The 26,668-nt window shown below is 43.1% G+C and overlaps 1 protein-coding gene across 2 annotated transcripts in view; it reads right to left on the bottom strand.

Annotated features, from left to right (window-relative positions):
* Positions 1–387: 387 nt before the first annotated feature.
* NUCKS1 (nuclear casein kinase and cyclin-dependent kinase substrate 1) overlaps positions 388–26,668 on the bottom strand; it is a 40,131-nt gene continuing 13,850 nt past the window's right edge. The window contains exons 3-8 of one of the 2 annotated variants that reach the window (XM_015417020.1): positions 22,782–22,887; positions 17,720–17,772; positions 17,305–17,454; positions 7,747–7,899; positions 6,514–6,663; positions 388–5,444 (exon numbers count right to left, since the gene is read on the bottom strand). In XM_015417020.1, the coding sequence (XP_015272506.1) occupies positions 5,245–5,444; positions 6,514–6,663; positions 7,747–7,899; positions 17,305–17,454; positions 17,720–17,772; positions 22,782–22,887 (812 nt within the window). In that variant the 3' untranslated portion in view covers positions 388–5,244. The remainder of the gene's footprint in view (positions 5,445–6,513; positions 6,664–7,746; positions 7,900–17,304; positions 17,455–17,719; positions 17,773–22,781; positions 22,888–26,668) is intronic. The other variant, XM_015417021.1, reaches the window with a different exon arrangement.

The raw sequence follows: 26,668 nt of genomic DNA, 5'->3' as shown, positions 1-26,668 counted from the left end.
GCCTGACCTTGTCAGATCTCGGAAGCTAAGCGGGGCTGGCCCTGTTTAGTACTTGGATGGGAAACCTCCAAGGAATACCAGGGCCATGACAAGGACGCAAGCAACTGCAAACCACCTCCGAATGTTTCTTGCTTGAAAACCCTATGGGGTGGCCATAAGTCAGCTGTGACTTGACCACATTTCCATCACCAATTCCAAAAGAATCTCAAATTCTTCTGTTCCCTCAAAAATGTGCAAAGTATGTGTTAAATCTTCAAAACACAAAGTAGACTGTCTCAACACAGAATCTGAGATTATTTGCAGACTATTAGTGTTTTAACAAAGCAAATGCAAAATAGCTACTAGGCTCTCAAAGTGGAAAAACCACAGAAGGCATATGTATGGGTTATAAAAGCCCTTTTATAAAGCCATTTTTAAACAAAACCAAAAAGTTTACAAAAGAAAATAAGATACAGAAGAATAAGTTGTTTAATATATTCAAAAAAAGATGAAGAGGGGGAAAAAAACAAGAGGGACACAATTCCAACATGCTGAACAATAAAGGGTTCTTTCCATGTTCTCTTTTAATACAAAATACAAGCCAAGGATACACATACTTAAAACAGAGCTCAGGAGCAGATATGCACTCCTGGGAACCCTTCAATAAAAAGCAAAGCAGGGATTGTTAATTTTTTTTTTAATTGCAAGTACATACAGAGACTGGAATATGTAAAATTAAGTAGCACAAAAGACCATCACACAATTCTACCAATGTATGTTGCATCTATAATTCACGAACATGGTCAACAACATCATGTTCACTTCACCCCCCCTTTAAAAATGCATTTTTAAATAAAGCATTAATGTTACATTCAAACTGAATTCCCAGTACCATGCTGCAGATTTCATTGTCAAGGGACTAACAACCCAACTGGTTATTATCAGGACTGGTGACCATGGTACCTTGTTTACCAATATTCCTTCAGATAGGTGACTAGCAGAAGCCAAGTATTATAGTCAGCAGCCTCTTTCCATGGCCACTCATGAAAATATCAAGAGGAGACACAGGGCCCAACAGGGTACTGAACACCCAAGACAAACATCTACTGCATTCCATTTCAGCAATTCCTAGGTGAGGCTAAGGGCACTTGCCTCACTTGGGAGTATTTTTATATCTGAGAATTAGTTCAGGGTTTTACTGTGACATGTTCTCGGTAAACAAATTATGCAATTCTCTTATATACAACTTTTGTAATAAGTGTTTCTGCAGGAAAAGTAAAATTCACAAATTTCTAAAACACATTAAGTTGTCAGACATTCAAACATGCATACACACATGCTCGCTCGCTCGCTCTCACACGCGCGCACACACACAAATACTTGAAGGGGTTGTCATATTATTGTGGCTTAAGCAAGTTTGTGTACTGTTCTGCCTGAAACCCCTATTAAAAAAATCCCCTCCCCAGTTATACAAAGCATGTGCAGAATGATACCTTGCAGTCACACCAAACATGCTCAAACTGATGGAGCCATTCCATTCTCTACAGTTTTGTACAAGGGCAGGTGGAGCAATGGATATTTTCAACAGTGGTCAACAATCAAGATCATTTAGTGAATGCTTTAACAGACTTGAAGAGAAGCATCTGTTTTCAGGGTTACAAAAGAGAGTAGTAGAGAACAACAAAATGTGAACTACCCAGTGAAGCAGAGAATCTATATGAGGGTTGGGGGGAGACAAAGAATCCCCAAGTTACCTGGGTTGTGTTAAACTATGGGCCCCCAAATTATTATATAGAGCACCCAAGTTTTAAGAACCTTTCTAACTTCTGCCTTGCACATATCACTCATGACCAATTATCTCACACACACAACAGGGATTCACTATCCAGTTTCACAACTCCCATTTAGCCCCCAAATTCCACAAGTAGTTTGTTCCAAATGCAATGGGGGCAAAGGTCATCAGATTTCAGCTATAGCTGGATCCAAGCCACACAGGCAGGGCCTAATTCAATGAAACTACTTAAAAGAAAAAGTCACCCCCACAAGTACTAATATCACTTCCGAAATACCTAAAATCATGGAAATCAATTTCCTTTTATTTTATAAAATCATGTGCCAACATTATGATTTGTTATAAAAAATAAACACTCCACAGAAAAATTACATAAAGCAAAGCACCAATTTCTACAGCTCATAAGCTTCCAGCATGTTATAACTCTCTCCCCTTTCTCAACTCCACTTTAGTTTAGCTGTTTATTGTACTTGGGGCAATAGCTTTTAAAATCAATTTAAAAAATCTCTTCAATCGACATAATTTAACAGTTTCACTACTTGGTGCAATCACATTATGACTGAGAATATCTGAATATTCTACATCAACCCTTGTAATTACTCCAGAAGGGTTTACAGACCACTTGAATGTATATAATTTCCCCACTACTCCTAACATCTAATTTCCATATTAGATCAAACCAATCACTCTAAACTCCTGCTTTTAAGTTTCTTTGCTCTGCCTCTAAAAATTATACTGAAGAGAAAAGCCACCATAAAGATGGTATTTGGATATTGTTAATGTGTGCAGGCTGTTAACATGTGTAGGCTGTTTCTTCAGCACCACGGCAACCATTACCTGGTCAAATCCAAAAGGAAAACTGCAAGCACCCTTCCAAAAGCCTTACTGAAATTTCGTTTCTGTCTCCGTTGCTTTCCCAACTGCTTGCAAAGCTTTTATTAGATACACTAAACACATTCCCTTTTGGTTTTCCAGCAAATTCACATGAAATAAGCTAATTAAATTAGGGCATTATTAATCCGCTATTCCCAGGAAGCAACTGAAGTAGAGTGATTAATACATATTGGAGTAGAATGCTTTGTTTCACTGGTGTTTACATGGAACAAAACTGACCTGATACTTTAGGGATGGAATAGTTGTAATGCATACAAAATTGATATACACAGAGAGAGAGATAATGTGAATTTCTGTAAAACACAGTAAAATATTAAAATATTGACATTGTTTCATTACTGTTATATTAACTGCAGAGAAGATACTTTCCTTCAGGCTCCAAAAAATACAGAAGTGAGTGTCTAGGGGGGGAGAGCAATCATTTATTAACTATATGAAAATTTAGAATTTGCAGAGGTTCCTAAGAGTTTTGTTTCTATGGGGACATACACAACGGCAATTAGAAAGAATGGGAAGAGAGTTTATGTTCTGAGATCCAGTGTACAAGTAACCTGTACATGATATCAGGCACATATACTGTATCACTGGTTTAAATACTTAAGTGAAGTGAGAATAAGTGGGGAAATCTCAATGGCTTTCCGAATGCTTATTAGTCTGTACATAGTTATATTTGTTAAAGAAAAAAAAGCAGCACATTCTTTGGAACAATTATAAATCAGCAGTTAAATCAGCTACGTTCAGATTCCATGAGTAATCACTCTGAAACCTGCACATTTGGAGTACCCAAACAAAATGAGATCATAAAGTATTATATGAGATATAACTATTAAGGACTGAACATGCCAAATAGAGAACTATAATTTTCATGCTCAGAATATCCTGATAGATAACTTTTGGACTTTGGATAAATTGTCCAGATTTACTATTTGACTAGATTTCAACCCAGGAAAGAACAGAGTATTTCCACTTTTTTAGGATTGAAAATACTTAAGACAACATGTTGATCAAAATGGACACTTCAAGCAGAGTGAACCTGTACTGCTTAGCTAAACTTCCAAACCGATTTACAGAGAAAATCATGGAGACATGAACTGAGCTGCTGAAAACACATACCCATGCCACCACTGTGAAAACACAGTCGTGGTAATTCATTGCTTTTGCATTCTTTGCTTTGGCTTTCCAATACTACCCAGGCAGGCATGTTCTTTGAAGACTACACTGGTGAACAGAATCTACTTGGTTTTTAATCACAGAGAACATGTAGGAGAAGTCAAAGAATCTGCCTTCACAAGACTATCGCTCACTTTCAATTTGTTCAGTTGTGATTGGTTGAGGGTGTATATTATGATTGTACAACATGAAAAACAAAGCTGGTGGCACTCCCAATTTATAGTAAATACTGCAATTCCTTTATCTAGGACAAAAGGGCAAAATTCAACTTGTGTTTAAACTGGCAGTAGCAAATCATTTAGAGGTCATCTAAATGACAGCACTCACCCACTTTGAAATGTACTGTACATTGGCAGGATATCCTAGTTTTGTGATGTGCCACAATTTTACTATACTGTTAAGGCCTTCATCTCCTATCTCATCTAGTTTCACCCTGTTCCTTACTTAGCCTAGGTATGCAAGACCTGGCAGTGGAGAAGCATGAACTGCAATCCACACTGTAAGGAGCAGAAACTAAGCGCTAAGCAATGGGTAAGGGCAAATTATATCACCTCTTGATGGAAGCTGTGTAGTTTACCTATGGAGGATAAAAGGGAAAAGAAACATTTCAGCCATGACTCATTGGATGGTTGTTTTAGGAATCTTCCCATATCCAAATTTTAATTTTTATGAAGATATTTTAAAAGCATAAAAAACAGGAGTTTCAAAATTAACAAGTATCAGAAGAAAATGAATGCTATTTGGCCAGACAGAACACTAACCTAACCAGAAAAAAAGATACCACAGTGTGAACAGGTAGGCTCTTTTCTAACTCTAAAGACTTAAATACTTAACAGGCCACATAGTCATTCAAATTATCTTGGCTATTAAAAATAGAATTGTGGAACCCAACATTCAGAATATTGGAACTTCAAGAACCCTTGATGGAATTTCAAATAATAAAAGTTATTCATTAAGGATGAATTTTCTTAATCAGAAATGCTATACGCAATAATATGCATTTTGGATTCAATTAAGCAATAGTTGCCTTAGAAGAACTTTCTCAGCTTTTGAACACCTATTCTATTTTGTTAGTGATGATCTCCAAGTGACAGCATCAATCTTATTGCTTTACAACTGCAGTAAGCCTCCAAAAATATAATCTTTAGTAAGCTGTTAAATTAAGTCTAAATGGCTTTCAGATTTGGTTGGGGAGAATGGAATGGCCTGTAGAGACTGTGACATCAAAACATTATTGTGTAAGGATTCTCTTTAAAAAAAGAAAAGAAAATACTGTACTATTAAAACAGCTAAAGTAAAGGTGGCATTCACAGCCCATGAGTCAAGCCACAACCAAAACCATGTTCTACCCCTAAGTATATCCTCTTTTCCTTCCTCTTCCAAAAAAAGTTTCTTTCCCACACCACCATTTAATCTTCACCAGAGGGGACTTCATCTTCGGACCCTTCATCCCCAGACTTCTCTGGAGGAGGACTAATTGATTTCTTCTTTCCTGGAGGACTTTCAGGCTCTTCATCCTCATCCTTTGGAGATGGGGTTTTTTCTTTTGATGTCTTTGAAGCTGAGGGACGACCTATCTTCCCTTTGCCTTTCACTGGACTTGGCGTAACTGTGGGGGGGGGGAAGGGAAAGCACCAAAAGGTAATTACATCTTACAAATAAACTTGCCCTATTAAATCTGTGGTGGAAAGTACTGTCAAGTCACAGCTAGTTAGAATTATTATTTACCTAGTAAGAACTATTATTTTAAAATCCAAAGCCTATGATAAATATGAGACTGATATCTTTTAGATTCTTATAGAGACTTTAGAAACATTTCTGCTCTGTTCCATGGAATAGATATTGAAGAAGCAATGATCACTGCTGGGAATAGCTGCAAGGCAAGCATCAGTTCTAAGAGCTTACAGTGATGAAAGCAGGAGTTCCAATACAGACTGACCCACCACAAAACAAAGGCCACACAGCCTTTCTGGAGAGGGAATCAGGCCCTGCACACCTACATAATGAGCAGCTTAGTTTTTCTAATCTTATTTTATTTTAGGCTCTCTGAACACAGCTGCTGTACAGACATTGGTTCTTGAATTCATCCTGCTCATGTGAGAGAAGAACACTATCACCTTGTTTGTCCCACGAGCATAACACACCCTGTATATTTAAGAAATGTACAGTTGGCACAACAGTGATCCATCTATTTAAGAAATTATTTAATCCAAGACACCAAATGAAGGGGATCACGGCACCTTCCTAAGGGCGAGGCTTAAGGAAACGGAGATCCTCCCCCCCACAAGTGTGTGTATATGTCCGGTGCACCTGGGTTTATGTTAACATTAATCGTCTTATTTTCATTCCTATTAGGATAAAAGGAGACCGTCACAGGGATTGGTAGGCTCAAAACATCACCTGTTTTAATCAGCACTGGCAAGTGGTCTGAACACAATATTGGCAGCTAGGAAGTCTAAGAATCCCATCCTGATTCAGCCACTAAATCCTTTTAATCTCTGAAAATAGGAGTAATCCATACTTTACTGTACATCAGTTCTGTGTTAAAGAGATTGCCACGTATGTTCATCTGAACAGAATGCTAGTTGAACAAGTATTTGAAACTGACCTTTCAAGCAAAACTCCATTATGTGATTGCCAACAGGGCAAAATAAGAACTTGAAGCAAGCTGAGCTCACCTGTAGCCTTTAGCCTGGGCCTAGGCATTTTCTTTTCTTTCCTTTCTGGTTTGGATTTCTTAGCCACTTTTTTGTTCTTCTTTTTTGAACTGCCATAGTCACTATCATCATCATCTTCCACAAGGAAGTCTTCATCGCTGCCAGAATCTTCTGTGCAGAGAGAGAGGAATGAAATGTCTCTAAGAAGGGCTGTCCTTGATCACTTGGAAGGGAGACAGAATGAGGGAGAGAATCTGGTAGGTTGATCAAGGGATAGGAGTCAGTATTCTTGGCTTCTATATTCTGTAATATACTTGCTAGAACTTGGGAGAAATCACGACTTCTTTGCCTCAGTTTTTTCTCATGTAAATCTGCTTTATGACTGGTGCCATGCAGCACTTACGTTAATTAGTGGCAGAAGTAAATTTCTCCATTCCTCAAGAACAACTACATGTAGATTCAGAGTGAACATTTCCTGTACTAGCTGCTGTAGATTCTACATCAATGCCCATACCAGCCTGACTGTTTTCTTGTTCAATATGGTCTTCCATCTTGTAGCAAGTTGTAGAAGTGCTCTCTGAAGCCAATACCAGTATCTTATTACATATGGATACACAGCAGTACTATACAGCTTCCATGTTTTGATTCCAGGTGTCCATGATTCATCCAGTTCATCAGTTCACTGATTCACTGGGTTTCTGTGTTTATTAGTACACATTCACTGCAAATTTCATAGTTGGCCCCCAACGTTCTCCTTTTAGAGCACATGTCTGTTAATTCACACAGACAAATTAGAAAGCAAAAGCTACATATTTTAACATTCTGTTTTTTAAATTGCCGGTAAATTCTAATGATGAGCACAAGAGGGGATTTTATCCTTTGGAGTATCATAAAGCCAAATAGGATGGTATTTATAATCAAATGGCCTGTTCAGTTAGTTGTCCAGTGCTGAAGATAAAACAGTGACGAATATGGCAACCTTGACTTCATTGTGAATTTACTAATAGAAATACCGTCACAAGGTAGTAACATTTTCAAAAAGTTTTTGACATGTCTGAAAAGATTTGGTGCCCTGAACTGAGGATTTAAATTTTTCCTCTCTTTGTTGCCAACTGCCAGTAGTCTGCACTTAGTAGTCAAAGTATTGTGTTTGTCTATCTGACCAGCTTACCCTGGACAGCACATAAAATACAGCCAGTTTGTCAATCCCATTTCTATTCTCAGTGTGCTTGCGTGCCAGTTAGCCCCACTTACTTTCCTGGAATGATGCCTCCTCCTCCTCCTCCTCTTCCTCTTCACTGCCCACATCATCCATGAGCATTTCCCGTTGCTTGGAAGCAGCTTTGGATGCTGCCTGTCTCTGCTGACGCACGTTTTTGTGGTCTTCTTTCTCATCCTCACTGTCATCTGTTACAAAATCACCAAAGAACACTGAAGATGGACAATACTAATGTGGGGTAGGAAAAACCATGAGCTGCTACAAAATGTTTCTCTAATCATAGCACGATTTACTGGACACCAAACATATCAGACTGACAGTAATTCTGGAGACATCTCAGTGCAAAATATCCACCTGGTCTCCATACTCTTAGCTCTGACTGCCCAGCCTTGTAGTCTTTTAAATGTTGCTGTTATAATGCTTTACAATGTTTTATTTGCTAGTTGGTATTATGCAATTGCCCTATTCTTTTTTCTTTAGTTATTAATCCTGCAAACAGAAGGAATTTATGAAAGCAGTTCTTCTACACTTTCTCCTCCCTCCAGCAGCTTCCTGAGCTCTTCTCCTGAAAGCCTCAGCTAGGGGACCTGGGGCAGGAAAAGAATGGTATAGGGCAAACACTTGTTCTGCCCATATAAGAGCATGGCAGGGTTTTTTTTTTGGGGGGGGGGATACCTCCTAGTTCTCCATTCTTCCCATATCTCCATGTCACATGGAATTTTGTTCAGCAGTGGCTTTTGGGAAAGCACAAACTGCTGCTTGAGGAAAGCATGGAACATCCACTTGCTTTTATTTGTCTGATGAGCCAAAATTTACTGAAAACCAATCAAACAATTTCACAAATACATGAAGTGGCAGCCATGTTTCATATTTATAAAAATATTTCATAAGCAGTTTTACCGTCTTCCTTTATTTAATCAAAGCCTATTCCTTACACTGCATAAAACAACAATTTGCCTATTTTAACTTACATAATCAAATGGCTTTACTGGTTCATCATAAAGTTTTGCCCTCTGGAATGGTTTTAAACTAAATATTCTCCAAGGATCAGAGAATAGGGAAAGTGCATCAAAAAGATGGTATTTATAATCAAATGATCTTACTTCATGAGACCAAAGGTTAGGATCCACCTGCACTAGAATATACCAACAGGTAACTGGAAGAATTACCAAAGGGTGCTTTGAGTTGTGGTTGACAGGGGAAAAGAGTGCTGCTGTTTGCACAATGCTGCAAGTCAGAAGAAGGGCTAATTAAAGGTCCCTGCTGCTTTTGCAGAGTATAATTCCCATTCCTTCTGTCTCTTTCACCTAAGCAAAGGTTTTTGAGAAAGCCTAATTCTTTGTTTTCAGAAGAAAACATCTGAACAAAACCAGATGTTATGTGCTAATTAAGCCACAAAAGCTCTATTAGATGTTTCAACACAGAATTAGGATAAGGAGACGGGTAAATAGAAAAGGACACAGAAAGGTTCAACTGTCAATCCAACGGAAGTCACATAAGTAAATTTATTTAAGCTCAAAGCATCTCAAGCACTGAGACAATCTGTTATTGAACTGGCTCAACCTTTGCTTTTTACTAGTCTTTCATTCAGACATAATACGTAGTGGGTGGATGGAAACCTGGTTCATTAAGGTATGGATCCTATCGATTTTCCTGGAAATACATTATCTGAAAATGTTACAAAGCATTTTATCTAGATCAGAAGTGTTTAATTCATTTGTTACAACGGCCAGATCTGACACAAATGTCACTTTGCTGGCCTGGGCTGTGTGCTTTAAAATGTAATGCCAGGTACTAGAGATATAAACGTTATAAAAGACACAGGAAAACTCAACTAACGATTTTTTCACAAAATAAAAACATGCTTAACACTCTTACAGTATTTCCTTTATTTAACACTCTTTGATAACTGACACCTCTTGCTCTGAATTACTGCATCAAAATCTGGAGTAAATGTCTGGGCTGTAGCAACCTTGAGTTTGCTGCTTAGGTGTGTACCTGTAAACTGAGAACTTATTTTTGATTCACTAACATTCACTACAGAAAAGAGCTGTCCACAGATGTACACTGTCCCAAACACAAACAGAATTTTAAAAGCAAAAGCCTTAAATTAAGGGTAAAATCTGCTGCTTATATTTGTACAGCATCACACTGCTCTCACCTGCCTGCGATTTGTGGCATCCTTTCATTGGTAGGTGGGGAGCAGTGTGAACGTCCCATTTTGTCGACTCTACCGACTCACTATATGTAATCTGCCTTGAGTACACCTTCCACCTTAGAGAAACTTTTCCTGTCCATCTCCCCTCCCTGGCACAAGTAATCCCAGGGGTCCTCTTCCCTCTCTGAAAATACCCTTCCCCACTATACTAGATCAGCAACTTTTTTCTCTGCAACCCTGAAAGCATTTTTGTGTGTGAAGCAGGGTTCCCCCCCCCCCACTTAGAGAGGCCCACCCAAAATGTACACATATAATATAAACTCTCCAAACAACTCCAGCCACTGTGCTCAATCCACCACAACAATCACGAACCCTCCACAGACTCACCAGTAACCTGCCAATGACCAGAACTCCTAAATCAGCCCTTTTCTCCCACCAACTGTGTGTGATGCACCCACAGCAATCCACCCTCCTTCAAATCCCAAGTCTGCTCCCACTGACCACTCCTTTCCTTGCACTTCAGTCCCACTTAGAGACCTGACCTTCCACAAAGACATACATACACCCCAAGGAGCTGAGGTTCGAGCATGGGAACTAACAACTGGGAGACCCAGGTTCATAAACCCCACTCTGCCACAGACGTTCCTGGGTGACTTTGGGCCAATCACTTTCTCAGCCTATCGTACCCTGCACAGTTGTGAGAACAACACAGATGAGAACGATATTTGTAGAAGAAGAAGAGTTGGATTTATGCCCCACCCTTCACTCGAAGTCTCAGAGCAGCTTACAATCTCCTTCCCTTCCTCTCCCCACAACAGATACCCCTGTGAGGTAGGTGGGGCTGAGAGAGCTCTGAGAGAACTTCTCGTGAGAGAACATCTCTGAAAGAACTTGTGACTGAACCAGGGTCACCCAGCTGGCTGCATCTGGAGGAGTGGGGAATCAAACCTGGTTCTCCAGATTAGAGTCCCCCGCTCTTAACCCCTACACCAAACTGGCTCTTAATTGCTTTGGGATCCCATTTGGGAAGAAAAGCAAGGTACAGATGCCTAGAAAATAGGAACGATGCACCAGAATCTCATTAAGTCCATAAGGTGGCTCAATATTCCTGTTTTACCTTAGCTGTCAGGGAGCTGACATATAGGGAGGACCCCTGCCTGGTATTTTACTTTCGGTTTGTACTGCCTGACAATACTCTGTTATCTCTATGTTTTATGGTCCTGACCTTGAGTGCTTAGCTGTAACACATTCCCTGAAAACTATCCTGTTGCCCGGTCCTTTACTTTGGGCGGGCTCCTCCTAATTCCTTGATTGGCTATGCGCCATCAAGGTACCCCTTTGAACCCAGTATATCTCCCATCCCCGCGCCTTTTCTGTTAGTCTTAACACAGATCCTGGAATGTAGATGTTCTGCCAATACTATACCAATAAACTTCACTTCTGAAGAAGAGAGTTGTTGGATCTGATTGCTGCAGGAGTCTGACAGAGTGTTAAGACTCACTATAGTTCCTGCTTTTGCACCCAGCTATGAAGGCGAAGTAAGTGGGAACATGCCCACCACTACCAAGGGGGAAACCCCAGTGACCAGTAACCCCCCTGTGACGGTAGCTGAGGCTACTGGAGGCTCCGAACTACCCCTGCTGGGTCGGTTCTGGCAGAACCCTGACTCTTACGCTTGGTCCCAGTTTACGGAAGTGACCCGCGAGACATGGAGTACCTCGGTTCGCCCTCAAATGACTGCAGCGTTCCAAGGGATGGAGGGAGTGATGGTGGGAAGCGCCGCCATGACCAGGGAGCCGAGAGAAGATCGCCTGGAGCAACTCCAAAACCTGTTGTTGTTGATACAGGAAGAACTGTGCCAGGAGTTAACAGAGGCATTGATGGGGCTACCTCAACTGGTCTCCACTCCAGTAAAGTATGAAGTGGGACTGCGACGGCAAGCCAAGGGAGGGGCTCAAGCCAACCCGCTGCAGGGGCCTCCTGCTCCCGCTGGAGTGCAGATTGTCCCCGTAGGAGCTGGGGTCCTGAGGCAAGTGCCGCCTGCAGGGAAGCCAGGGGTACCAGCACAAGCACCGCCAGGGGGGCAACCTGTGGGCCCCGCTCCAGTACCAGCCCCTGCATCCACATTGGAGGGTCCAAGAGCTGCTTGACGCAATGTTCAATGGCGAGCCAGACAAGCTGGCTTTCTTCACCCTGTGCGCAAGTTCCTGCGAGACTGGGGCCACCTGTTCCCAACGGACAAACACTGGGTGGACTACATTAAAAGCAAGCTTCGAGAGCAAGCAGCCGACTGGTACATGGCCTTGAATAATTTACAGAGCCCGGAGCTCCGCGACGTGCAAGCGTTCATGTGGGCCCTTAGGAGGCAAAACGAAGATCCCATGGAAATCGAGAAAGCCCGCAATGGCATCCGTGCCCTGAAGCAAAGCAACAGTACAGTGAGGGAGTACTTGGATGAATTCAAAATGTATGCCTCCAAGATCCAAGAGCGGAGCAGTACCAACTGGGGCTCAACCACCAAATCCTGGAAGGACTGTTACGCAACAAGAACCTGCAGACCATGACGGCCTGGATCCATGAAGCTGATGCCAGATGATCTACTCCCTGGGAAGGGGAGGCGGATCCAAGACCCCGGGGGGGGGGGGGCATGAAGAGCCCCCGACCAAAGCCTACGGAGCCTGCCCAGGAGCAACGAATGTGCCTGGGTTTGCACCTCCGATGTGGTGCACCTGGCCACTACGCCGCCTCCTGTCTGGCCACTCTCCCCCAAGTGGGACCATGGGGGGGGGGAGAAGAGCACTGGAGACACCCCAAAGAAAGGAGGGGCCATACGACCCAAGCAACCCAAGGCTCTCCAGGTGGGGACTTCAGCCACCAAGACCTCGTCCAGCGAGGAGAAGATGCCCCAGCTGGCGGGAAAAGGCCAGGACCTGCTGTGAGAGGCGCGAGCAAGCAGGTCCAAGCGTCGGTAGCACCAAAAGCAGTGAGCAACTACCCCCCCCCTCGTGACTGTGACCCTAGTAAACCCTGAGATGGGAACCCAAGTCCGGGTGTGAGCACTGATAGACTCTGGCTGCGCCCGAGATATAATCAGTCCATCAATTGTCACAGGGTTGGGGATAGCCATCCAAAAGCTCCTGGAGCCACTTGTATTTACGCAAATGGATGGTTCCTCCACGAAGGAGGCTTGCAAGTACCAAACGGTACCCGTAATCATGAGGGCGGGGTCTCATTGGGAGCAAAGAACTTTTGTCACCACTCCCCTAACCCGATTCTTGCTGGTGCTGGGAAACCTCTGGCTCCAAGACCATGACCTGCATGTTAAATGGAGCGAAGGGGTGCACCGTCCACGTCTGGGATGAGGGATGGGGAGAGGAACCTACATCCCTCCTGAACGTGTCTGCTTAGCACAGGAGGAGTTATGATCCATCCCCAAAGAGTACTGGGATTTGTCTAGAGTGTTTGAGGAGGTGGAGGCAGATTAACTCCCCCCCCAATACTGTAATACTGACTGTGCCATTGAGATACTACAGGGGCACAAGATGCCCAAAAGGAAAGTTGTACTCCATAAGTGTAGCGGAGAAGGAGGAGTTACGCAAGTTCATTGGCAAAAATCTAGCTAGAAGCTTCATTCAACCTGCCTCCTCCTCCTTCACCGTACCAGTCCTCTTCCGGAAGAAGACAGGGGACTGCGGTTGTGCACGGATTATTGGGGGTTGAACGCGGTCTCCACATCCAATGCTTACCCCCTGCCGTTGATTAAAGACTTGTTAGCTGAGGCCGCCAAAGGGAAAATCTTTACTAAACTTGACCTACGCGATGCGTATTTCCGGGTGCGCATAAGGGAGGGGGACAAGCACAAGACTGTGTTCAATACCCCGCTCGGCCAGTTCGAGTATTTGGTGATGTCTTTTGGATTGCAGGGAGCACCTGGGGTGTTTATGAACTTGATCAATGAAGTGTTGCACAAGCACCTATTTAATGGGGCCCTTGTTTACCTGGATTATATCCTTTTATATTCCCAAGATATCAAGTCCCATGTGGCCCTAGTGAGGGAAGTGCTGCAAACCCCCTATGACCATCAACTCTTTGCAAAACTGTCTAAGTGCGAGTTCCACAAAAACGAGATTGACTTCCTGGGCTACCGCATATTCGGCTGTGGGCTAGAAATGGACCCCATAAAGTAGTGGACCCCCCAAGACACGCAGGAAGCTCCAATCATTTCTCGGATTTTAGAACTTTTATAGGCCTTTTATCCCCAACTTTGCCCAGGTGTCCCTGCCCCTCATTGATCTGTTAAAAACCAAAGGGAAGGGGCCGGAGAGGGCTAAACCCGGGGCAAGGCTGGAATCGACTGATGAATGCCAGGAGACGTTCGAGAAGTTAAAGTCATTGTTCACCTCCGAGCCCATTATACATCACCCAGACGAAGAAAAAAAGTTTGTACTACAAGTCGATGATTCGGATGTGGTGATGGGTGGGGCCATATTGCAACTGGGGGAAGATGGCCAGTTGCACCCCTTGGCGTATGTGTGAATGCGACCGGGGCCATATTGCAACTGGGGGAAGATGGCGTATGTGTGAATGCGACTGGGTGTAATTGGGCTGTGTGGGATAAAGAGGCTGCTGCCATTAGACTTGCATTAACGACATGGCGGCATTGGCTGGAGAGGGCGCGAGTGCCATTTGAAGTCTGGATAGATCATAAAAACCTAGAACATTTGCACACGCCCGGCCATCTTAATGCCAAACAGTTACGGTGGGTGGAATTCTTCTCCATTTCAGTTTATACTCCACTTTCCGGGCAAAGCTAACTCCCTTGCTGACACCCTCTCGCACCTCCTGCCAGCCAACAGGAGGAGGTCATTGACACTATGTTCACATCCTCTCAGGCGGGGGGGGGGGGGACGACTTAGTCAGTGGATCGCTCCATTCCGTGCTATCTGATGCTGATAAAGTGGAGGTAGAGGGGGACCCTTCTGTTACTCTCCACGACAACAGGTGTTGGTACCAGGGGGATAAACTATTAGTTCCCAAAGCCCTTTGGGGCGAGATGTTGCAGTTGGGTCATGGCTCCCGAATAGTGGGGCACTATGGATTGGTGAAAACCCTCCACCTCTTACAAAGACAGTTCTGGTGGCCGCTCTTACGTAAAGATTTCTCCCTAGTTGTTGAGTCATGCCAGACTTGTCTGATGAGCAAAAAGAGACCCAGGAAACCTCCGGGGAAGCTCAAGCCGTTGGAAACCCCCTGCCGTCCATGGGACGTTATTTTCCATGGATTTTATCACAGACTTGACCCTCAGTAAGGGAAAACTGGTGACCTGGGTCATGACTGACTTGTTTACCAAGCAAGCCCACTTCATCCCGTGTAAGCAGGTCCCATCAGTCAAAGCCCTAGCTAAAATCTTCATGGCGAATGTAGTGAGACTCCATTCAACCCCTAGTAAAATAATTTCGGACTGGGCCCCTCAGTTCATTGCCAAATTCTGGAAGGAGCTCCTGCAGGTACTGGGGGTCTCGCAGGAGCTCAGCAGCGCCTACCACAAGGAAACTGACGGCCAAACGGAAAGAGTTAATCAGGTGGTAGAACAGTTCCTTTGCTACTTCACAAACTATCAACAAGACGATTGGGTAGACTTTGTGCCTTACACTGAGTACAGCTACAATAATGTGGTGCACAGCTCCACTGGGATGTCTCTGTTAAAGGCTTAGCATGGTTACAAGGGGAACCCCCTCCCCACGAGCCCCAGCCTGGGTGCCCCTCCCGGTGACCTGAAGACCTGGTGGAAAGGCTTGGATGAACAATGGAGCCTCATTCAAAAACCTCTGGACAAAGCTAAGCAGGCTTACAAACATTATGCTGACCGGGGGAGGGCGCCAATATGGGACATGCAGGTGGGGGAAACGGTCTACTTGTCCACCAAACACCTCAAAGGCCTCCAACATCGCCAAAAATTGGGGTGGAAGTATGTCGGGCTGTTCAAGGTGCTGCACAAAATCAATGAGGTGACTGTTGAACCTGACCTCCCTAAGTTGCTGAAAAATATACACCCCATCTTTCATTTCAGGTTGCTGAAGTGGGACCCTAGCCTGAACCCATGGAGACCGCGTCCACCTCCCCCTCTGACAATGAATGGTGAACTGCATCAGGAAGTGGCTCAAATCCTGGACTCCACACTGAAAAAGGGACCTTGTTCTATCTGATCCAATGGAAGGACTTTGATCCAGAGCACAATGAGTGGGTCCAGGCTTGTCATGTCAAAGCCCCTAAGCTTATTCGTGCCTTTCACCACCTGTATCCTGACAAGCCAGGAAAAGGTGATATTCGGGGGGCAGGATGTCAGGGAGCTGACATATATGGAGGAGGACCCCTGCCTGGTATTTTAACTTTCGGTTCTTATTGCCTGACAATACTCTGTTATCTCTATGTTTTATGTGCCTAACCTTGAGTGCTTAGCTGTAACACATTCCCTGAGAACTATCCCGTTGCCGGGGTCCGTTACTTTGGGCGGGCTCCTCCTAATTCCTTGATTGGCTACGCGCCATCAAGGTACCTCTTTGAACCCAGATCCTGGAATGTAGATGTTCTGCCAATACTGTACCAATAAACTTCGCTTCTGAAGAAGAGAGTTGTTGGATCTGATTGCTGCAGGAGTCTGACATTAGCCTCCAACTACATCACTGCTTTTACATGCCAGCCCCCCAACACAAACACACAGCCTTCCCTTCCCCCAACAGCTATATTTCTCCTTCCTCCCATGGCTTTCCAAGCACAGTTCCCACCACACATCCCATTGCATGCACTTCAATCCTTCCCTTTCATGCCCCTACCCTCCAGTCCTTACTCCCCTCCCCCAGATATATTCTGGCATTCCCATTCCTTTACTCCTCTAACGCTCGTTTCCATCAACAGCTCCCCCTACCACTACCATCACACATAATGACTTCCTCCCTTCTTCTTTCCATCCTCCCAAAGAGCCACCTCTCTGCCATTGCAATGGAGAAAGAGCAAGAGGCAGGCAGAGAAGGTGGCAGCGACAATGGTAATGGAGGTGGCTTCTGCTGCTGAAGTGGAGGAGGTGAAGTGTGCATGCGCACTGACAGAGAGGCGGCAACCCACCTGCCTCTGACAGGAGAGGGGGCAGCGGCCACACATACACAGCCTGGCCTAACCGAGAGAGGAAGGGAGGGGGATGGACCCTACAGCCAGCTAACCTGATGCAGGTCTTTTCACTGCTCTTGCTGCCGCCGCCACCACCACCCTCCTCTTCCTTGCTCATGGGCCAGATAAAAGACGTGGATGGGCTGGTTTTGGCCCCCGGACCACAAGTTTGACACTCCCAAATAATTAACATGTATTAATTGAACTGTGTACACACAACAGTAAAATACTGAAATTATCAGTGACAACAGTTTTGATATACAACTTTTACCTGCAGCTCTTTTCCTGGATTTGGAAGGTGCTCGTTTGTTCTTGTCAGGTTTGGCTTTTTTCCCTTTTTTGTTCTTTTGAGAACTCTCATAATCACTATCAGCTTTGCCATCATCTGCTCCTAAATCATCCTCACTGCCAAAATCTTCATCTGAGAGAAAACAGTGATACTTAACATGTATCTTCTGCAGAGAAGCGCAATAAGAAAAAGCAAGCTGTTTCAGCCTTCAAAAGTGCGGGTTAATGGGCAAATGATGAAAACAAGAAAATGAATGTGGTACAGTTACAAATTACTTAGGGCACGACACATTAGGGTTTTCGACAAGAGCTATGATAGAGCAACATCACAGATGATGTTCTAGACATCACCATTCCCCCTTGGTTGGTTATCTATGCCATAATAAAAGCATAACTACCTGCTGAATGTGAATCGTCTCTTTTTGTCTTCATGTCTTTTTCGGAGTCCTCACTGTATAAAGGAAAACAATTCTGACATTATCTTCTAAATACCAACAGAAAGACTACTATGATGACAAATATACAAAAGCATATAAAATTTAAATGCAAGTTATATAACACAAAAACTGCACCAAAACACACCAAAAACCATTATCTAGCAAAATAATAATAATAATAATAAATTCAATCAAATCTAAACACCCACTGAAACAGAACAGTTTTTACTTGTTACCTCAGTAAAAATAAACCATGCTGTTTTCCCTTTGGAGGGTATTCCATAGCTTTGGTGTCACCACTGAAAAAACAATGGTTGGATCCAATGATCCATGGATGCAAGAATTTTCCTCTCATTCCTGTCTCCCTAGCAATCTTTTCCAACTCCAGAAAAGCATCTATTAGTCAACATAGGTCACAAGACAGGTCTCATGACCCAGTTCCCTCTAAACTGCACTAGGGGGCGCTGGCACACAGGATTTCAGAGGCCAGCTCAGAGGATTTCTGCTTCAGCTCACAACCAAGCTTCCACAGGAAACAATGGAGGATGGGGGCACCTACTTCTGAAGCCCACAGAATTGGACCCCTTGGTCCAATCTTTTTGAAACTTGGGGGTTTTTTTGAGGAGAGGCACCAGCAACTATGCTACAAATTTGGTGTACTTTATCTCAAAAAACAGCCCACCCACCCCGCCCCAGATATCCCTGGATTGATTCTCCATTATAGCCTATGGGGCCCATTGACTAATGGTCCCCACAGGCTATAATCCAGTAAGAAAAAAAGCACATTTCTTTGCATGTCCCTATTATGCTTTTCAGTATGATTTGTAAGCTGCCTCGAGTCACACGGAAATAAATATCTGAATAAATAAGTAGTTTGGGCAAGTTGATAACGTTTAAGCAACTTCCTGTTTGTAACCAAAGTAGACTGCAAGAGTCACACACACACCCCCCGCTGGTGTGTTTTCTAAGGGTCAGCACAGGGCGATGGTCCAAGGCCAGGTCTACCAGTATAGTGAAAAGGGGTGGGTAGATCTGTTGCTTGGAGTCCAAGTTACCAATTTAGTGGACTGGAGGGTGTAGGTAGACCATTTCTCTGGACAACCATTGGGGCCAGAAAAAGGAATAGAACTTCTAGGTTAGAGAAATAATTCCCTGCCCAGTTGAAAAGGGAGATAACTCTAAAGAGTGGAGTGATCCCTGGTTTGTTTAGAGGATTTTGGATACTTGGTAGTGTATCCCTGCCTTCTGAAACTTGAAGAGTCAGCTAAATCCAAGAATTTATACTGGAGTGTTTAGCAGATACTGAAACTAAACTTCTAAGTTTAGATTCTAAGACTTTGTGAAAAGCTTAAAACTCTCACTTTCCAGAAACATAGTAACTGGAGTTTGTGAAATTACTAAGTTACCTCAAGAGTTATTACTGATTCACCTCAGACATTTTACCCCTGATTCCACCTGACCTTTCCCCCTCTATGTTGAATAAAATATTTTGTTTATTTCTGAAGTATAAGAAGGGGATCTTGTCTCTTCCCTCGTCCCTGGGCTCAGCCAGCATCAAAATATAATAACGTGATGGGGTGGGACAGCCATAAACCTTCTAATAAGAAGAAAATGGATAAAAGCAGCTCCTCAGCCAGAAAGGAAGGGGAAATGAAGGGAAACCCCTGCATGTAAGGGAGGGAAGAGGGCAAGATTGCCTTACCTCCCTACTCGCCTATTCTGCAAACTGAACTATTCAGAAGGACATTTTTCTTGGATATATGCCATCTGTGCCTGGTGATTTGTCAGTTTTTAATTTGTCCATCAGTCATAGGACCTCTTCTCTCATCACCTCAATCTGAGGCAGGTCTATCAACACCCCTCCTGAAATCAGCAGTTTTGGAGTGGGCAAAAATCTCTCATCTTCCACAGTGAAGACAGAGGCAAAAATGCATTCAGCTTCTCTGCCATTTCCCGATCATCCTTTAGGAATCTTTTTACCTCTTAGTCACCAAAGATCTCCACTGCCTCCCTGGCTGGTTTTCTGCTTCTAATGTACTGGAAGAAATTCTGATTGTTGGGTTTTTGCAATATGTTCTTCATAGGCCCTTTTTGCCTGTCTGATCACTGACTTGAATTTTATTTGCCAAAGCCTGTATTTCCTTTTATTTACCTCACTCGGACTAGCCTTCCACTGCTGAAAGGAATCCTTCTCACTACCTTCCACTATTTTGTTTGTTAACCAAGCAGGCCTTTTTCATACCTGTTTGTACCTTTCCTAACATGAATTTTATCTGAGCTTCCAGTACTGTCGTTTTAAATGTTTCCAAGCTTCCCAAAGGGAGTGGACCCTCCTTACCCTTTCAGTTTCTTCTTCAGAAGCCACATATTTGAGAGGTTGCCCCTTCTAAAGCTAAATGTGGTTGCGCTGGTCTTTTTGATCAACTCCCTATTAACATAAATGCTAAATTTAATAGCATTATGATCACCGTTCCCAACTGGCGCTATCATGTTTACACCAGTTCTTGAGCATTATTTAGGACCAAGTCCATGATTGCCTCCCCCTGGTAAGTTCTGTGACACGGTCACTGTGAGTATCTAGAAACCCAATCTCCTTCTCCTGACTTGAACACATATTGACCCAATCAATGTGTGGGTAATTAAAATCACCTATTATGACAGAGTTGTTTTGTCTGCACATGACTCAAATTTTTCTTCACAGTTCATTAGTTTTTATAGCCACTCTGATGTGCAGGCATTTCCTGAGGAATCTAACATTTCCGAAAGATATAAAACTCTATCTATCAATATGTGCACTGCTCTAAACATTGAGTCTTAAACTGGCAACTTCCTTTTAGTTTTTCTTGCACACTGTCCAAGTTCCTTCTCATATGTCAATCTATCTTTTATCAGGTATAGTGTAGCCAGGCCATAATGAGTCAATCATGTCAAAGTGCTTATTTTTAACAATATGAAAAGAGAATCTGTGGCAGAAATGAACTCTGGGGCAAGTGATGCTCTGTCTTCCTGGTGCTTGGGGGGATGTCAACAGTGGGAGGGCTTCTAATGTCCTGGCCCCACTGGTGGACCTCCTGATGGCACTGGTATTTCTGGCCACTGTGTGATACAGAGTGTTGGACTGGATGGGCCTTTGGCCTGATCCAACATTGGCGTCTCTTATGTTCTTATGGCTTCACAAGTGTGCTAACAAGGGAGGGGAATAGGAAATCTAGCCTGAGCTTCTCTCCTCCTTTTCAGGTATTTTGTCAGGGTGTGACCAGAAGGCATCTTCTGGCAGAAACTCTTTTAGCAGGGAAGTGGAATCTTGGGAACACTTCTGCCAGCTGAATGAGATGTGGGATATTTAAGTCTAGACACAGCCAAAGATCTCTTGGCCCGTGGCCATGAGTGAGCTGGAACATCAGAGTCGCCAGTAAGGAAAAACGGATAGAAATTCTTAAAAATAAAATATCTACAAATATAGGCACATTATGTTCCAAAACAATGGCATTTAGAATTACAATATGAAGGTCAGAACTTTACATAACATCAGAGCAGAGGTAGCATGATGTGAAGTCTTTCCTGTGTGGTCTCTACTGCAACCTCCACCTGACAACAGATGCCAGGTAGCTTCTAACTAGTTATTTCAGTACATGTGAGGAAATTTACCACAGCTTAATTAATGTGGCTATAGTTAATTACAGTTATTCACTCCTGTACTGCTTGTGTTGTTTGAGAAATGCCATGACCCCCCAACTTCAAAGGAGACATGGTGGGAAACAGGAAAAACAGTAAAGAGTCCTGAAACTATGTGCATTTGAAGCACACAGCATTAGCTAGGTTCACTCAGTAATATTGTTACAAAAACTTTCTTAGTGCACAGAGCAGTTAACAGCCAAGCTTTCAAAAATTTGAGGAAAACTACTGACATGTGCTCAACCTTATAAAAACCCACAGCATGAGTGTGAGCTATTCCAACTCTTTAGCTATTGCTATTCCAACTCTTTAGCCAGCTTTCTTCAGAAGCTAGGATCTGAAACATACAAAGTCTCTTGAGAAAGGATTTCTTTAACCTTACCCTCTGAAAGCTCAGTGCATTCACTATATCAATCTACTTTCTCCACAAACCAGGCTTAGAATATCACCCTTCCCCCTCCACAAAGCAACAGAACCGGAAGTTTAACTGATTTCTCCCTCCACTTCCCCCTGGCTCCTCAAGCATTCCATGGGTCCTGTTTGGCTGCTAGCTGTTTGCACACACACCAATCAGGCAAAAAGGGACTGGTGATTGATAGAAAGGGGCAGGACCTTTGCCCATCCATCACAGACACCAAATGGCAAAACCTTAGTTCTCTTACTGCAGCTTTCTGTACTTTTGTGATGCGTTCTGCATTTTCTTGTTGCATAGCTGAATTTTTTACCCAGAGAAAAGCCTTTCTTCAAAATATTCCCCAACAAAGTCGTTCTTGCACCCAGAAGCCTAAAACTTTTTAGTGGCAAGGAGTAGTACAGAGAATTGTGTACTAAATGTCTTTCTTTCCTCTGTGATTTTCTGATCCTTTCCAGAACTCATCTGCTTTAGTCTACCCACCCACATCTTATAAACACAAAACCCAACATTTTTGCTCATATAAGCCTTGAATGAGCTACTAATGGTCTGGAGTTTTCCAGAAACAAGAGCAGATAGTTACCAGGCAGATTAAATCCATTATTATGGGTGGTTTGATTGTTATATGAAAAAGGAAATGTTCATGCTTGATTGGTAAAGAGTAAATACTTTAAGAACCAAGTAAATTGGTTCTTTATGCAGAAAAGCAGCCTTTAACTAAGTGTGATAGAGCCAGCCACTGATTCATTGTTAATATTTAATTCTAGATTTTACATGCCAGTGATCAGATTTAATATTCACCAGGAAATCTTTAAAATGAGAAATTTAACATTTGTTTAAACACCCAATTTTCTAAATTTCTGATTTTAAACTATTATCTTTTTCACCTCTGAAAGCTGACATACTTAGTTAAAAGAGAACTTAACCACAGCTCACCTGTCCTCCTGAGAATTCTTTCCAGGCCGCCTCTTATTTTTTGCTTCCCGTGGTGATGAGCGGATTTTTTTGGTTGGAGGAGCTGAATCTCTTCCATATTCTTCATCTATATAGTAATGATAACACAGACTTAATTTGGCAAGTACAATTGTTTCAGTCAGTAACATTAAGTTGTGCAACCTTTAAAAATTAGTACCAACAGCATCCTGCTAAAATTCATGAAGAAACTGGATGCTGTAGCTGAAATGCTGGAAATATGGAAACATCTCCATAGGATTTGATTAAATAGTTTATTTTATCGATTTTAACTGTCCTTTGTTAAATATTTTTAAAATTTCTAAATTGTTTTGGAGAACTTTGCAAAGAAGCAAAATTAAAGGGGAAAAATTAATCTAATGCTTCAGCTGGGGCTCATCAAGAGACTAGGCCTCTTCATAGTCTCTTGTTTAAACTTTGGTTCAGGCACATGGCCTACAGACCATGGAAAAAATTTCCTCTCTGAGCACCAAGGCCAAGCTGACAGCGAGGGAGAGATAAGGGAGGACAGGAGGCATTCACAGGTGCAGGGTGTCTCATCTGCCTTGATGTTTCAAGACTGCCTTAAGCGGGCCTACAAATTCCATCTTCTTAACTCAAGGATTTATGGGAGCTGTTAATTGGATCTGATGTAACTACAGAACACTAGATACTAATTGGCAATCTTACCTGATTGGTTACATCACCTGGTCAGTAAAACCAATGGTCAGTTGAGTCACTTCATTGGGCCTACATCTGATTGGCTAGCCTAAATCATGTCAGCATGTGCCATGAGGCATAAAGAAAAGAGTCTTCATTCTAGTTTTGCCCTCTTGGTTGGACTACAACTAGCCTTGGGAAATTTTTGATTGGGGGCAGGCCATGATGGCTGGACACTTGTTGAGTTTGGACTTGGAAATTATCTTGGACTTTTCTTTGCTAAGTAACATCTAGATTAGAGAACCCTTATTTTTAAGTATCTAGGTTGGCTATCTAACTTTGTTATTTTATTCTCAGTTTTTGTTGTATATTCCTATACAAGTTGGCTAAAGGTAAAGGTAAAGGTTCCCTTGCTCGAAAGCCAGTCGAATCCGACTCTAGGGTTGCGGTGCTCATCTCCGTTTCAAAGCCGAAGAGCCAGCGCTGTCCGAAGACGTTTCCGTGGTCATGTGGCCGGCATGACTAAACACCAAGGCGCACGGAACGCTGTTACCTTCCCACCGAAGTGGTCCCTATTTATCTACTTGCAATTTCTTGCTTTCGAACTGCTAGGTTGGCAGGAGCTGGAACTAGAGACAGGAGCTCACCCTGTCTTGCGGCACCCGGGTCTTGAACCACTGAACTACTGACCTTCCACAGCCTGCAGTTCAGCGTCTTAACCACTTGAGCCACCGCAGCTCCATACAAGTTGGCTACAGGTGCTGAAATAACTTATTTTTGGGACTCACTTTGTAAGTGTACAACCTTACAGGGCTGGTTTCTTGTTTAGACCTGGGAAGGGCTAAAGGATTGATCTCTTGGTCTCTGGCTGTCTGGGGAGTTAAAGGGGCTGGTGGCAGTGATACCCTGAGGTGTATGGACTCACAACAGCCTTTTTGTTTGTTTGCCCTGCCAAACCAATCAATCTCCTGGAGTGGGCTCCCTGACCTGGAAGTTTAGCACACTTGGCAATGCTATGGAGGTGGTGGGTTTGTGACAGGTCAGATTTAGCCTGAAAACTAACCTTCGCTTGTAAATGAACAAAGAATAAATGAACAAAGAAATGGTCTTTGAGGAGTCAGACAAAGCTGGACAGACATAACCACTGAGGTCAGTTCCACAGAAGAATATATGAATGAACAAGGCAATCAACTTTCAGTTTCCCTGTGGCCCAGCACTTATCTAGTGATTTGTTTTTTGTTCTGTGCTGCAGAATAATGGCAAGTCCTCCACATTACTTTTAAAATGTAAACACTGTAAAGAAATCAACACTATCTGACAGCAAGTGTGTTTCTCCCTGAGGAGATCAGAAGTTGAGGACAAGACTCCTGAACAACTTACCACTACCAAGCCTCTGTAATGTAGAGATACAGTACAGTGTTTGGTGTGTTGTAGGATATAATCTCAGCTTATACAAGACTAACTGGCCTGGTCCATGTCCTGTGTGAAACAAATGTGTGCTAAAGAATTCACTGCAATATATAAGGATTCCATAGTAAACAGGATGTTGTAGAAAATGTTCCTTATGAAGTAGATAATTGCCTGAGGGAGTTTCCGGAATGGCAGTCACCGGGGAAGGGGGTGTCAGTCCTCTTAGCTCACACCGCATGCTTGAGTTTGCATCTGCGCTGAAGAGAGCAAAATACCACTAGGGGTGTGGAAAAAACAGTATTTTCTGGGTTTGAGTATACTAAGCCCAAAAAATATCGGATTTCCCAATATTCCTGAATCCTAATACCAGTATAGTATTGGGATTCAGTAAATACTTGGGATTCTTGAAATTTTTTGGCTTCATTATACCCTAAGGGTGCCATTATAGTCAATGGTCTCCAAAGGGTATAATGGAGAATCGATCCAGGGGTATCTGGGGTGGGGGGGCTGTTTTTTGAGGTAGAGGCACCAAATTTGCAACATAGCTGCTGATGTCTCTCCTCAAAAAAAACCCCCCAAGTATCAAAAAGATTGAACCAAGTGGTCCAATTCTATGAGCCCCCAAAGAAGACACCCCCATTCTCCATTGTTTTCAATGGAGGGGGAAAGGGCATTTAAATGACTCACCGTCCCTTTAAATGCCTTCTCCCTGCACCAGAGATACGTTTCACTGCTAGCATAATGTGCTGCATCCTTCAATTCCAAAAGCCTTTCCACGGCAGTATCTGCCCTGTCAAAAAGGCTGCTTTGCTATACTTTGTGTATTTTTAAAAATGAAGATGACAATTCATAATGCAGGGGTGGAAACTAGTCAGAGAGTCAAAAATACTGATTTTACTGACCAAAATTCCAAAAAAACCTGACCAAACTGACAAAAAACTGACAAATTACTGAACAATTTAATATCAGCTTACTGATAAGCTAGCATTTTAAACTATTATCTGGCCTCCACCATCACCATAGCCAGCCCCATAGTTAGATGTGACCCAGATAAAAGGATTGAACACCTTTTTATTGAATTTTTTTTAAAGAATAGAGGACAATGTTTTCATTATTGTACAAAATTTAAGGCAAAAAAGATTCCCTTTTAAAAATAATCCCATACTGCAGATAATAAAATAGCAAAACAGCAAAAACATATTATTAAAAACCAAACATAAAGTAATAATTATGACAAAAAAACATAATTACTACTTGTCTTTGCTTGTACTTTATCTTTGGTTTTTTGATGAAAAAAGAACCGGCCAGCAGCCTGCCATTCTTGGTGGAGGCCGTGTCGGGCTGGGCATTGGAACACCCTGGACTGATTGTCCTGCGTGATTTCAATGTCCATGCAGACGATATGGCCTTTACTCAGGCGATGGACCTAGTGTCATCCGTGGTGGCGCTGGGACTCTCCCAATATGTAACGACTCCCACTCATCAGGCCAGACAAACTCTCAATCTGATCTTCGCGGCAGGGGTCACAGTGAACCGGGTCACTGCCTCAGCAGTGCCATGGTCGGACCAGCATGCCCTGAAGGCCCATCTGAATGTTTCACCCCAACCCTGTTTGGGCGGCGAGCAGATTTCAGCTTGCCCATGGAGCCAAATGGACCCTATGTGGATTCAAATGGCCCTGCGGGATCCTGGCAACTCGTTAGATGAGCTTGTGGAGGATTGGCACAGCTGACTCTTGGTAGCCATCAATGAGATTGCTCCCCGACACCCTCTGCGCCCTCACTCTAGGCTGGCTCCTTGGT

The sequence above is a fragment of the Gekko japonicus genome, unplaced genomic scaffold, assembly GCF_001447785.1.
Source record: "Gekko japonicus isolate JY-2015 unplaced genomic scaffold, Gekko_japonicus_V1.1 scaffold522, whole genome shotgun sequence".
Lineage (NCBI taxonomy): Eukaryota > Metazoa > Chordata > Lepidosauria > Squamata > Gekkonidae > Gekko > Gekko japonicus.
Note: the sequence above shows the minus strand (reverse complement) of the source record. Positions and strands in the feature narration are given on the sequence as shown.